Genomic DNA, 14,384 nt, shown 5'->3' with positions numbered 1-14,384 from the left:
GGCAAAAGCTTTCAGTCTTTCACCATTGAGTACGATGTTAGCTGTGGGTTTTCATTGTAAAATAGATAACCATGGGGATTACATGTCACATCCTCAATTTATAATAATCTAGTTTGGATTGATCATTTAACTTCCATAACATGCCAAAACTCTCTTATTATATAGCTCTGTCTCCCCATATTATTTGTCATAAGTGCCCAGTAACTTAGATAAATAATTATTTTATTCACTTGTCTTTTAAATAATGTAGGAATATAAAGTAGAGTTAAAAACCAAAAATACAATAATACATACTTTCACATTTGTCCAAATAGTTACCTTTACTAGTCAAAATGAGAATGTCAAAAAAGAGATAAGAATTATAAAAAGAATGCTTTAAAAAATTTCTTTTGGCTCCTTTTTACAATTTCTGTCTCTTTATTGACATTCTGATTTTGTTCATACATTATTTTCCCGATTTCATTGAGTTCTTGGAGCATACTTAAGACTCTTGTTTTAAAATCTTTGCTCAGTAAGTTCAATACCTGGACTTGCTTAGAGGTGATGTTTATTAACGTCTTAACTCTGAAAATCAGACTCTCCCCTTTGCCTTGGCCTTGATGCTTTTTCTTTTGCTGTTTTTTTGAAAGCCCTAGTAATCCATTTGTTTAGTGACTTTCCTAAATCATTTTTATAGAGACTGTATCAGTGGTCATGTGTGGTCGCTGAAATCTCTGTTCCTTTAGCTTTGGTTCAGGTAGTGTTTTGACAGAGTTCCTTGAACTCTGTGAGTTCAAAAATGGGAATGACAAAGAAAATACCTCTCCCAATTGTTGCTGATTCATTCTGTTCTGGGCACTTCAGCACTTGGCCAGGCTTGTGTTGAGTCTGGAGATCATCCAGAGGTGAAAGCACAGGGTTTTTCTGGTCTTTTCTCAGCATGCATCTTGACCCAGGCATGCACATGACTTTCTATATTCCCCAACACTCACAGGAGACTGTGAATACCATAATTTCCCAAAGAAATGTGCTTTAGCTTTTCTTTCCAGACTTTAGGCATTGATTTTATGTGTCAACTGTAATCTTTTGTCTCAGGTGACTACGTACAGTTTGTTAGCTTTACAATACTTTGGCACAGTGCATGCTGCTTCCCCACTCGCTGTCAGTTGTGCATTAGGTGGAACAGAGGTGAACACCTCGCACCAGTCCTTCAGGGAGTCCCCAGACAAGTTAGAACAGGCATGCAGAATAATTCGTGGACAAAGTTGCTCTCCCCCCTCTGTAAGCAAGGACCAGGTTCCCCCACCATGTGTGTGTGCTGCCATCTTTAAGACAGTCATCGAGCTGGGGGTGGCAAGGGCAAGTAGAAGTGCACCAAGCTTCCCTAGCATTTTTAAGTTGCCTTTTTCTTGATTCAGCAATTCTTTGCATGCTGTAAATCTTTGTCTATTTATCATATTTCTGACAAAGTTTGTTCTTACAGTTTTTGCTTGTTTTTCAATGTTTCTGTGGAGGGATGGGGGTCTCAGAGTTGCTTACTCCATTATTTTGCAGATGTAACTCATCATTTTATTCCTTAAATATTTGAAAGCATTAGTTCTTAGGGACAGCATGTTGTTCCATTACATACATGTGCCATAATTGTAAACTATGCTATGATGAACATCTTTCTCTATGTCTGATATTTTTTAGCATAGAATAAATTCCAGAAGTGGAATGACTGTATGAAAAGTTATGAAAATTTTTCAGTCCCTTCATATTCATTACCAAATTGCCCTTCAGAAGGGTTTTTTTTTGTTTTTGTTTTTGTTAATTTACATGCCCACAAGCAGTGGAAGTATGAATTTTAATACTCCCTCATCTATAATTTAATAGTTTTTGCCCATAGGCACAAAGTGGGCATCTTGTGGTGGTTCTATGTCTGCCATCTTAAGAATTTCTCATATGACTTCAGTTTGAATCCATTTGTTGTATTGTTCACTCAGTTTTTTATGTATATTATGAAAATTTGTCAATTTTCTCAGATGTGTGAGCCCAAGAAGTTAAACCATTCTTCTGAAGAATACAACACTTTCCTGCTCTCATACATACAAAATTTGAATTTATTTTATAGTGAGTTTGAATGGTGCCTACCCTAAGCTGGTGCCTTTCAGACCTGCAGGACGGCTGATCTCCCCGCCTTTGCTGCTCTCTGTGATCTTCAACATCCTTCTCAGCCTGGCCATGCACATTGTGGGCTTCCTTCTGGTTCAGAGACAGCCTTGGTATAAAATGGAGATACACAGGTATGATCGCAGACTTGATTCCAGCTTCCCACACTCCAATTTCTATCAAACCCATATGATGAGAGGCAACTGGGTCTTTACTCTGCCAAAGAATTTGGCTCCCATAAGTCCTTTGGGTAATTTTCCAGTGAACTTTATTTCTCTGTAGCACAATTTGATGGTAACATTTATTGGCACCCATCTTTGCCTATCTTAGGTAATGATGTATGACCATCTTTTTTATCTAGAGTGACCATGCATTGTAGTTTTCCTGGACATCCCCAGTTTAAGCCTGATATCCAATTAAATTATTAATTTCTTTCCATATTCAATCTGTTCCTGTTGAATGATAAACTATATGGTCACTCTACTTATGTATTTTTAGAGACTTTACACCACTAGAGGGAAGAATTATTACTTACTCATTTCTCTCTCTCCCATATAGTCTTAATAGACATGATTGGTGCTCAATTTTTCCATAAATAACTTAGATCTATCTATCTATCTATCTATCTAGTCTATCTATCAATTATCCATCTATCTAAAAATGGATCTATTTGTGTGGTTTCTTTCTCCTTATTTTTCAGTATATTCTTTCCTAACGTGTAGGCAATTACAGAAACATTGAGGGTATGGCGTCTTGTGTGTATGCTCCATAGGTGTCTGCCATCCTACTTCATTAGCTGCTTTGGTTTCCTTTTTAGTGACTACACAGTGCAAAATGAAAGCATCTCAAAGTTAACCACCTCTCCAACTGCTCCAAGCAAAGTTGGAAGTGATGGTGCCTTCCCAAGTTTTGAAAACACTACTATATGGTTCTTGGGAACAATCAACTGTATTATTGTGGCTCTTATCTTCTCTAAAGGAAAACCATTTAGACAGCCAACTTACAAAAACTGTGAGTAAAATTGTATGGAATCAGAGGTGAGAGGTCATCTCACCTCTGGGTTGGCCCATATACAGTGTCTCCTGATTTCTACTCCAGCCCTCTGTAGAACACACTCTGTAGCCTCATTTTGTGGCCTTTTGCTCCCTCCTTCAAAGCTGCATGAAATACTAAGACTTCTTTATCTACTTCTTACCTTCACTAGAAATGTGTCTCTAGGTGTCTTTTGATGGGATCCCTTGAAATTGGGAAGACTCATTTATTTCTACCCTTGTCAGAGGAGGCGGGGAGAAGGGACACAGAGCTCAGTCGGAACACGTCTCCTGCCATGGAGACAATAGTCAGGATGGCATTGTGTGGTCGACAGGCTCGGAGGGGATCCAGCCTGGAGAACCTGGCTACAGACAGTTACAGACAATGGTGGAGGTTCTTGGCCAAAGCACCTCCTACTTACTTCCTTACATTCTGGGCTGAGGGTGGGACGTGTGTTAGGAAAAGTAGGTGACCTGCTTTGCCTTTTGGACATTTATTTGGATACCATCATTTGCCCCTCTAACTGGGAAAATTTAGAAGCAAGTTGAAAAGTCAATATCCTTATTAAAGCTTGTTCAGAGAAAATTATTTTGCACTTCTTCTTGGGATGACAAAGCAGTTGATTGCCTACCTCCACATGACTGCAATTTAAACATTTGTTTATTTACATCCTTCCTTCATTTCCAGAAAAGGATTTGAGGTGGATGATTTGTATTAAAGGGACTCAGATACTTGGATGCCTTCAAGGCATTTATTTTGTAATAATAAAAATAAATTTAAAAAAAATTTTTAAAAATATTACCCTATCTATATTCCCCACTTTTATTAATTGAAACCTATCACACAGATGTGAAAAATTTCACTTGCTTCAAGGACATGCATAGAAATTTTAAAGGTGAGACCCATTGCATAGAAATGAGCACTTTCCATCTATTATGCTGTGTTTGGATGTGAAAATCAAGTAAATCTAATCAGCATTAATCTAGAATATATCTTTCAATAGATGTGACACTGTATATTCTGAATTCTGTAAATGATAGTTTGTGTTCTTATTTCCTCAGATATCTTTGTCCTTGTACTGATCATACAGCTGGCTGTGTGTCTCTTCATTCTATTTGCTGATGTTCCAGATTTATATAGGCGTTTGGATGTAAGTCTCATCTCAGGGATATGACGTTTTATAGTTATTTAATACCCTGATTTAAAAAAGGAGGTCACAATTGCAATTGACATGGATTCTTGACATCAATTATTCCTTTGGGGCAGTTTTTTGAATATTGAATTTATTCATGTTTTTTATTTAAGCTGGTCAGGAAATAAAATTCCCTCTAGTCTTGATTTCCAAGTATTTCAAAAGCATTGTACATCTTTCTTTTAAAAAATTCCCTTTAAGACTAGAAAATCTATTTATACATTTCTTTCTCAAATGTGAGAAAATTTCCCCCTAAATGCTTCTGTTTTGAAACTGTTTAAAACAGTTTTGTCTATAACACTTTTTCAGTTAATTCTTAAATCTATATTTACATCTTGTTTTTTTTTTACCTCTTTAGAAATGTGTTTTTTCTGATGTTCATGGTTGATGTCAGCAAAGCATACTTTCAAAGAGCCATGACTTACCTCATGAACTGGCTTAGGTTTTATAACAACTTTGAAACCTTGTAAGAGAAAGAAATTTTATGTATTCAAGCAATGGGAAAAAATATATATATTTTGATTCTTCTAGCCTATGCTACTTTTCAGTTAGAAGTTAATCATTAGTAAATGTCCTTTAGACCAGTAAACAGAAAGCAGAAGAGAAGATAAAAGAAACTGAGCTTTTTTTTTTCTTCTTCCACTTAGTGCTTTGTAAACCTGCCTCCCTGCCTCTCCATCTCAAAGACAAGATTCTCAGGGGCCAAGATCCTATCTTATTCATTCTCATATAGACAGTGCCTTGCACAGCAAATGGTACATAATGGTGACAAATGACTGCCGGATGGGTGTACATCAGTGTCTTAAGTGTAGACAAGCACTTGGAGCATTCCAAGCCAACAATATCTTCACAAACCCAGCGTGACATAGAAACTAATGTCTATATTCAGTTTTCATTTTTGTAATTGCATTACTGTGGTGAAGAGTGTAATTGCCACTGTTGTTAAGTGTCTTCATGCATTACATTAGGTACTCATGGAGATAGTCTTTGCCTACTAGTCTTCCAAATGAGCTAAAACTTTGTAACCCTGCAGAAGTTAAGGTTAAGAAATGCTGGGTTTAGTCACACTCTTTATGAGTGAAGACTGTAACAGAGAGGCTTGGTTTCTCAGCATAGCAAAATAAGAACATGTTTAGTTTGAAGGGAACATGCGTGAAGTCATTGCTAGCATGACTGCAAAAGATTCTGCAAGGAATTATTGCTTGCTTTAAAAATAATTACTTTTCTTATTAGTACATTAAGTTGTGAGTACATTTTAGAAATGTGAGTATGCAGGCAGGGAAAATTATAACATTGTTCACTTTATTCTTCCATCTTTAAAAATTCATATATTATAAACATGTTTTATGTTATTTATTTTATTTTAAATGGAATCATGATGTTTTGCAACCTAGATATTGCCCATTTTTAAAAAAAATGCATGGATTGTTTAAATAGAGAATACATGATTTAAAAGGTAGAAGTTAGATGATATGTAATGAAAAATCTCCCTTCCATCTTTGTTCCCCAGCTACCAGTTCCCCTCTTTGGAGGCAACTGATGACACCAGTTTATTTTACATACTTTCAGATATACTTTTTAAAATTATTTTTTAATTCTCATCCAAAGATAGGCTTATTGATTTTGGAGAGAGGGAAATGATGGGAGAGAGAGAGAGAAGCACTGATGTGAGAGAGAAACATCTCTCCTTTGCCTCTTGTAGGCACCCTGACTGGGGACCAAACCCGCAACCTTTTGGTTTACCAACCTATGTCCCAACCAACTGAGCCACACTGACCAGGACATTTCAGACATTTTTTTTAACATATGTACTGCAATTTGTATGTGTATGTGTTTCATATATATATTCTGCCACATTGTTACACAAATAGTAGCAAACGATTACATTCGTCTAGGTCTTTTGAAATAGAGATGTCAAGGTGAGATGAGATGTGTGAAAGAAAGTTATTAGAGGGGCTTCCTATGGGAGAATAAAAATCAGGAAGCTAGAGAAGGTGGGGAGTGTACCACACCATGTGGCCTGACCCCTACGGAAGTAGAAAGGAAGGAGGAATAGATGAGGGAAGTTTCAGACTACAGCACAGTTCTAAGGAGCTCAAGTCTAAGTTGTCCATCAGAGGTGTCTAGTGTCTCACAGGAGTGACTGTGATTGGAAGCCCTGCTGTCCTCAGTTATTGGCCATGAGCAGCCCATGGGACACGTGGCCTTGGGATGAACGTGGTGGCAGATTCTGAGTCTAGCAGCTGGGGCATCTGTCACTATCTTCCTAGCAGCAGGAGAGCTGAGAGGAGCATTGTTGTGGCTGCTACAAGCACATAAATACCCCTGCGCCTTGTTGTTTTGTAGAACAGTGTATTTTGGTAATCGATCTATATCAGCACAGAAAGTTTCCTCTTTCTTTTTATGCTAATATAGTATTTCATTTTATATATATATCATAATTCATGTGTAGTCCCCTATGACAAACATTTAAATTGTTCTCAATTTTTTTACTATTATAAACAAAGCTGCATTAGAATAACCTTATACATATATCATTTCAACCATGTATGAGTACATCTCTAGGGTAAGTTCCTAGAAATGAATTTGAAGTTATAATTATAATAGCATGGCCCTCTGTAGAGTCATACCAGTCTTTACTCCCACCAGTGTAAAGGCAATGGTAGAGGCAGTGCCAGGCATAATGCACTTGGCTTTGTTTCATTCATTCATTCATTCACTCACTCACTCACTCATTCATCCATCCATGTAACATATATAAATATATGACATCTGTATCTTGAGCCTGGGGAGGGGTTAGGGAAGATACAGAGGAAGTGGGGAGAGAGACAGGTAGTGACAGCTTGGTTTCAGCCCCACTTGCTCTGCTGGTGAGCCCTCCTGAGACAGCACAGCCTGTGCCACTGAACACACAGTCCTGAGAGGAAAGCCCAGACCAAGGGTGCAACAGCACGGCCTGGGAGAGGAGGGGAGATGTCCATGCGGTATGTCCACGTGGAGGTTTGACATGTGTAACCTCAGAGCCTCCTGGGAGTAGGGCCACATTCCTGTATTCCCTCATTAAAAAAACCAAACAAAAGTTACTTTTCCTATTGTTCATTGTTGTACGGTGACCAGATATATTTTAGGAAGTTTAGAAATTACAGAGAAAAAATAAGAAGAAAAGAAAGAAGATAAAAGGAAGTAGTTATTATAGTTCCCAAATCATTGGATCATTGGGTATAATCCTTCCACACTGTTTTCTGTGCATACATGCATAGAAGTCTTACATGCATAAACATGCACGTTCTACTTGTATACAACACACATACACATGCATGTAGGTGTCTGTTACATATGTAATTTATAACCTATGAAACATGTGACCATTTTCTGGCATGTGTTTATCTTCAGACTAACTGTGCTTCTTTGTTCCCTTCCAGTTGCTCTGCACTCCGGTTCTGTGGAGGGTCTACATTGTCATTATGCTCAGCTGCAATTTCATTGTGTCCCTTATTGTGGAGGTAAGTGCCCTCTGGCTGTTAATCATTTGGGGGGGTGGCATTTTGGGGGAGTCCAAAAAAGGAACAGCATTAGCTGACAAGGCTCAGCAGTGCAAAGGGCTTCCTTCCTTGGCAACATGAGCAGTGGTGCTTTCCTCTGATGGGCTCAAAACAAGGTGTTTGTTTTCCCATCTGTAAAGTAGAGCTGGGGAGACTAGAATTGTGATCTCTGAGGTCATAGTATTTCTAAAATTGACAAATAAAGACCCAACTCAATTCATTTTTTGAAATTGAGATATGATTTACACACTATAAAATTTACCTTTTAAAAGTGTACAATTTAGGGATTTTTAATGTATGAGTATTTATTGAGTTGTGCAACCACCACCACCATCTAATTCTGAAATATTATCATCACACCAAAAGCAATCCTGTACCTATTACCAGTCATTCCTCCACCCCCTGGCAATCACTAATTTATTGTTTTACTCTGGAGATTTCATACAATGAAATCATACAATATGTGGCCTTTTGTGTCTGACTTCTTTCACTTAAATTGAATCATTTTTAGTTTATAGATGGGAAATGAGATTCATGGTGAGTTTCTCCTGGCTTTATTCTTCAGCTTTCATTTCCTTATTAAATTAATCTTCTTCTCCCCCTTTTCTTTGCTTTGTGATTCATTCTGTCCTTCAGTGCTCTTGGCCACAATCTCTATTCTTTCAAAATGAACTGTTAGTAAGATGATGCTCCCCCACGCCCCCCAAATGCATCCATTTTGAAGGAGAGATGAGCTGCAGGATTCCATCTGTCCCTATTTCCACTTTCATTACAAACTCAAGCTCGTTCCAGTAAGGGCAGATTCACAGAGGCCTGAGAGCACGTAGAGCCCGACTTCCCACAGTAAGCTGTAGGCAGGAATGCCACAACCTTCCTTACCGAGCAGGGTAAACATTGCACAGGAGCTGGTGGCAGAGCAGGACAAGAATAGGGTACTGGAGCGTCTCTCTCTATGCTAAACCAGAGCTTCTCAAAATTGAGTGGACATTGGAATCACCTGGAAGTCATGTTAAAACACAGGCTGTTCAATCCTGACCTTGACATTTCTGATTCAGTAGGCGTGGAGTAGGTACAAGTTTTTGTTTCTAACAGGTTTCCCGGTCATTCTGTTGCTACTAGTTCAGGGACCACACACTGAGAAGCATTACGCTAAACCTTTCCAAAGCCACCAAATTAATAAAAGAACATCAGCAGGGGTTTTCTCATACTGAATTGCACAGAAATGGTCCTTGCCCTTTAAAGGGAGGTGTATCTTGTCTCTGTCCATAACCTCATTATTTCCTCTGTCTAGCACATCTTTCCTTCTTTGCGTATTGAAATGTTATTTTATCCTCCATGGCACAGTTGCAGCACTGTCCTCTTCCTGAATCTTTCTTGACTCCTAGATCAGTTAGGCAAGCAATAAAACTCAGCCAGCAGGGGCTTAAACAATAAAGATATATATTGGCTCAAGATTGGGAGTGGCTTTGGGGCTAGTTTAGTGACTGGAATGGGAGGCACCAGCAACCTTTCAAATAGAAACCTTTCACCAGTGAACAAAAAAAAAAAATCCCTACAGCACACCTGTGGACTTCATCGTATGCCTGTTGGTTAGAACTGTGTCTCATCAGCATCCTGAGTAGAAACAAATTCTGGGGAAGTGGATTTATGCCAAAACGTTAGACAGATTGACTCAGACTGTTTATGTGTTTTTTCCTTTTAGGCAAGCAGGGAAGGCTTGGGAGCATTGGCCTGTAGGGTAATGAAGCAGCACAGTCTGCCACAGTCCCCTTACAGGAGGCCCTTCCACGGTTAGCATAGTGGCAGTTAAGAGCATAAGCTAAAGGGTGTTTACCTGGGTTTGGATCCTGGCTTCACCCTTTCTTGCTGCCTGACTTGGGGCAGCATTTGCTGTTCCACTTCTCTGTGTCTCTGTTTCCTCAGCTGTAATATAGTGAAAAGAATGTCACCTTCCCTCAAAGGTTACTGTGAGCATGAAATGTGAAGAGTGAGAAGCAAATAGTAAGTGAGCTTAGTAAATATAAGCTATGATTATTATGTCATCTCTGTGGTACTTATAATTTCTTACTTTGTATCTACCAGTCATTCAGGTATTTATTTATTCCTTTATTTTTTCCACAAGCATTTGTTGACCATGGGCCATATTTATGACAGGGCAATTTGATACTCATGGGAGATCAAGTTTCTTTGTTGTTTTTCATGCTGAGTGAGAAATTGAGATGCCCATGGCGAGCTAGTGTGGGTTCTCAGCAGCTTCTCTGCTGAGAAATAACATTGCAGGGTTCCAGCTCCCACCCCATGTCTCCTCCATGAAGTTACCCCTTTCCTTGGCTCTCACTGCATACTCAGGAACAAACCCGAGCCATATGAGTCTTGGATGAATACCATTGTATTGGAGAATTACAAACACTAAGATTTCCTGTTTCATGAGGTGAACCTAGGCGAGTAGTTAAAGCCCCCAGACTATTGTGGATATAGCAAGATGTTTTCCTCACATGGCTCTAGGTATGTCTGACACAAGGCACTAAGGATTCCTAGGATGAGCTGCATGAACTCAATATTAGCTGGCTAGGTGGTGGCAGAGATGGTCCAGAGAGGTTTTGAGGGACAGGCATGGGGGTCCAGAGAGGATGGAAGGACAGGCTGTTCGCAGAGTCTCCTGAGAATTGTCTGGTATGCTAAGAGGTGTAACCCTAACCTTAATCTTAGAGCAGCAGAGAAAACAGGTTTGAATGAGACCTTATCCTTACTTTGCCAATTTGCATGATCTAACCTTCAGCTGAAAGACACAGGAGCTAATATTTATAGCTTTAATCCATGTCCCTTTTTCATTATTTATGTGTTTGAGTGTACGTATGCATATATGTGTGAATGAATTATTTGAGAAGCCAGCCAGGAGAGCTCATGAAGTAAAGTTCTTTTCTTTGTTTTTTTTGTTTGTTTTAGAAATGGCATCATATTAAAGCATTCCTTTTGTTTCTTGTTCTGAATTTCATTTGCAATGTGGAGTGACAGGACAGATTATCTCTCGGGGCTTTGGTTTCTTTTTCCAGAGTAGCAAAGTGATACAGGTCATCATAGTTCCAGAATTGTGAAAAAGCTCAAGGCATGGCATAGAGCACTAAATTCTTTCTCTCTGTGTGTGTGTGTTTTGATTTGTTTCATTGTTTTGTTTAAAGCCTGCTAAGGTTTCCTGAAGGTAAGTTAAATATTAAAACCTCTAATTGGATACCCGTGATCCTGCCTTATCCCAGCTACAAGGAGGACTATTGCTCTCTTGTTAAATTAAGGAGGACAAAAGTCTTGCTGTGGGAAAGTAGAATAACAGGCCTGGCTGGGTAAGCACTGAGGTTTACAATGAGATGGCTGTGCAGGTCTTGAAGGGTCTGCTAGGGAATAATCAGTCTTTATAGGAAAACTCAGACAGTTGTTCTCTGTTAGTGCCATGGACAATGGGACTCAACTGTCAAAGAGAGAGGATTTTAGGAAAACTATCTCTGGCAAAGTTTCTTGTAGAATGCTACAGAATTAACTCTTTCAATTTAACAAAGATACCATTGATGGACACCAAACCCAGTTCTAATTCTGTGGGGACAGCTTGGCTCCTCATATTTTTTTCTTTGTTTCTTTCATAACTTCTAAGATGGTCAAAGTTGGTGAGTATTAGAGAACAGAAAGAGTCATTCATGGGGCACTAGCAGAGCCAAACACTAGACACTGAAAATTGCAGTGAAGAAAGATAGGCAATTTTTTTTTTTTTGACAAATGGCACCACGCAGGAGAATGGGAAGCTAATGCTCAAAAGCCTGAACTCCTCCATATCGTGTAGGTCGTGGACTATGTTTGGCAAAATCACAAGACGTGGTGGGTAAGGGATTTGAGGCCATGCTGGGAGCAGATTGGTCAGAGGTGAGGTAAGGGTAATGAGTCATTTTTTTAAGTCTTGAGGACAGCTCTGAGGCTTTATCCAGTATCATCTGCTTGGTCTCATGGGAAGGTAGTTGGGGGGTTTATCCACTTTGGGGCCCAGGGACTGAAACATAACTTTGGTCAAGCTGTTACCTTTAACCTGCCAGAGGTCCAGGCCTTGTGACCATTAGTCGGGTCCAGGACACTGCCTTCTGCTGCCTTGGGGGCTGCTGCTTATCCCGGGGAAGGGTAGGTCTCTGAGACGCGGGTGCGCGGGTGTGTGGGCGCGCGGGTGCTAGTGCGCATGCACACAAACACACAGAGATTCTTTCTAGAGCTAGGATTCAAAAGAAAATTTAATCAAAATCATAAGGATCTTTGGTTCCATGACTAAACATAATAAAAAGGAAAAATTAACATAATAACCGCTCATGCCCTCTGTATTGTAACATAACTTGGGCTCCATTTTGAGGCTAAGTCAAAATAAAATGGCAGTCCAAAACATTTCCAAAAAGATGTATCTTGTAATCTTAAAAAAATGCATTGCAATTGTTTGTAGGTGACCGTTGAAGGTATATGTGAACAGTGCCACAGTATGGTTTCGGAAGGGTAGAAAAAGGAGGCAGCTAAGCTATGGCATGCCCTGCACTCTAAGGGGAAGGAATTATTATGACAAACCTAAGAGGAAGGATTTAACTATTTCTAATCACTGACGCTGAGATAGGGTAATTTGTCCAGAGTAGGTGTCAGAACTGGAATTCAAAACCAGATCTGTTCTACTCCAAGACTATGGCCTATTCCAAGTTTGCTGAACTCTGTTTATGACTGTGCTGTGACATGCCAGGGTGTACCAAAGCCACACCATACATGTGGCTCATCTTTCTATAGGGTCAATTTCATTTGGTGGTAAGTAACTTCAAATGTCATTTTATATTAAATTAAATATGGATGTGTTATGGAATGGACTGCAAAGTTTGAATGATTTTAAGTTCAATTTATATATGAGATTCAGAAGAAATGTCATTCTTGAGGCAGGCTACTTCAAGCTATGTACTTCTTGAAAGTATACTTCTTTCTTCTACCAGGAGCATTTCTTAAGTGGAAAAGTTTGAGAGGCGAAGACCTGACATGTGAAATCTCCTTGGATCTGTTTGTCCAAGCTGAAGTTCTTTGTCAAGTTGAATTGAAGCAGCCAATGCAGTAGTGCTTATTAGAGTCTATGGAGGGCCCTAACCTAAAAACGCTTAACCTCTGGTTGTTAAAAGCAACTCTTTTATTTTGCAGGAGGTCATTATTGAAAACCGAGCCCTGTGGATAATAATCAAAAGGTGTTTTGGCTATCGATCAAAAAGCCAGTATCGGATATGGCACAGAGCCTTGGCAAATGACCCCAGTTGGCCCCCGCTCAACCACACATCCCACCCTGACCTGCCAGGGCACGGCGGGGGAGTGTCTTACAGCAATCCGGTGTTTGAGAGCAATGAGGAATAACTCTGAAGGCAATGGGATATTCAAGTTGATAAAACATAGAAACAATGACAAAAGGGAACAGTTTCAGTGATTTTTTTTTTTAAGCAATAAAGACTCTTACAACATCAGAGGAGATTTTTGGAATCAAAAACCTATTCAGTCATAGTGACAAAGTAAAGTCTGCTTGATAAAATACTTTACACAGAGCAGAACACTGCCCCAGGAGGGTGTTCTCCTCTTGGCCTCTGAAAGCAGTAGAGGTGCTTTGTGAGTCAAGACTGGGCCAAGGATGGCAATGACCCCAGCAACTGGAAGGCCAAAGCAGAAGATGAATTCTTTCTTCTTAGGTAACATATTTTTTTAATGAGTTGAGGGAAAGTAGTGCTGTGTGTAGTCATAGAATCGTAACATGTGAGATCATTTTTTAACTCATTTCATTGATGGAAAAACAAATGCGGGGGAACCATCACACCAATATTCACTGTCAAGTTTCCTTTCCTTTGTAGTACTTTTCAGAGCTTAGACATTTCCTGCTACTTCTGGCCTTCCCCTGCATATTAGTAGGCTACTGCTGCAGTAACAACTTCCATATCTCAGTGGCTTAACATACTAGAACTTCTCCTTTGGTCAAGGGGATGCTTTAGAACAGTGGTGACTGCTTTCATCAGATGGCTCCACCCACTCAACAACAGAACTCCATGTTTACTGTGCTAGGGGAAGAAGAGACTAGAGATCACACGAGGGCTCTTCCCTGTCTGGTGCCCAGAGTGACGTGTCTCTCTTCCACCACTCCCATGTCATTAGCCAAAGATTGGCAGAGGACTTGGGAAGTACAGTCCCCTGTGTTTAGGGCTGGCATCGTAGGCATACGACCTGTGCTATCACACGGGGCCTATATTTTGAAGGAACCCACTCTTGGTTTAATGCTCTGCTGTGGCATTCTTAAAATTCTTTGAATAAAGGTCTGCACATTCTCATTTTGCACCAGGCCCCACACATATGTAGTTGGTCCAGCTTGTATTTCTGGAAAAGATGGGAACATAACACGTGTCAAAGAGCGCTGGTGCTGTCCACTAATCCCTGCATCTCCTGACCCTGGGAACTCTGGA

At 39.7% G+C, this 14,384-nt stretch overlaps 1 protein-coding gene across 1 annotated transcript in view; it reads left to right on the top strand.

Moving 5' to 3' along the window:
• ATP13A4 (ATPase 13A4) overlaps positions 1-13,400 on the top strand; it is a 122,677-nt gene extending 109,277 nt beyond the window's left edge. Inside the window, exons 26-30 of the mRNA XM_054585138.1 lie at positions 2,093-2,264; positions 2,948-3,141; positions 4,224-4,312; positions 7,777-7,857; positions 13,090-13,400. Coding sequence (XP_054441113.1) covers positions 2,093-2,264; positions 2,948-3,141; positions 4,224-4,312; positions 7,777-7,857; positions 13,090-13,296 — 743 coding nt within the window. The 3' untranslated portion in view covers positions 13,297-13,400. The remainder of the gene's footprint in view (positions 1-2,092; positions 2,265-2,947; positions 3,142-4,223; positions 4,313-7,776; positions 7,858-13,089) is intronic.
• Positions 13,401-14,384: the final 984 nt, after the last annotated feature.

Source organism: Pteronotus mesoamericanus, unplaced genomic scaffold, assembly GCF_021234165.1.
Source record: "Pteronotus mesoamericanus isolate MK-2021 breed Mesoamerican mustached bat unplaced genomic scaffold, CSHL_Meso_final contig_82, whole genome shotgun sequence".
Lineage (NCBI taxonomy): Eukaryota > Metazoa > Chordata > Mammalia > Chiroptera > Mormoopidae > Pteronotus > Pteronotus mesoamericanus.
Note: the sequence above shows the minus strand (reverse complement) of the source record. Positions and strands in the feature narration are given on the sequence as shown.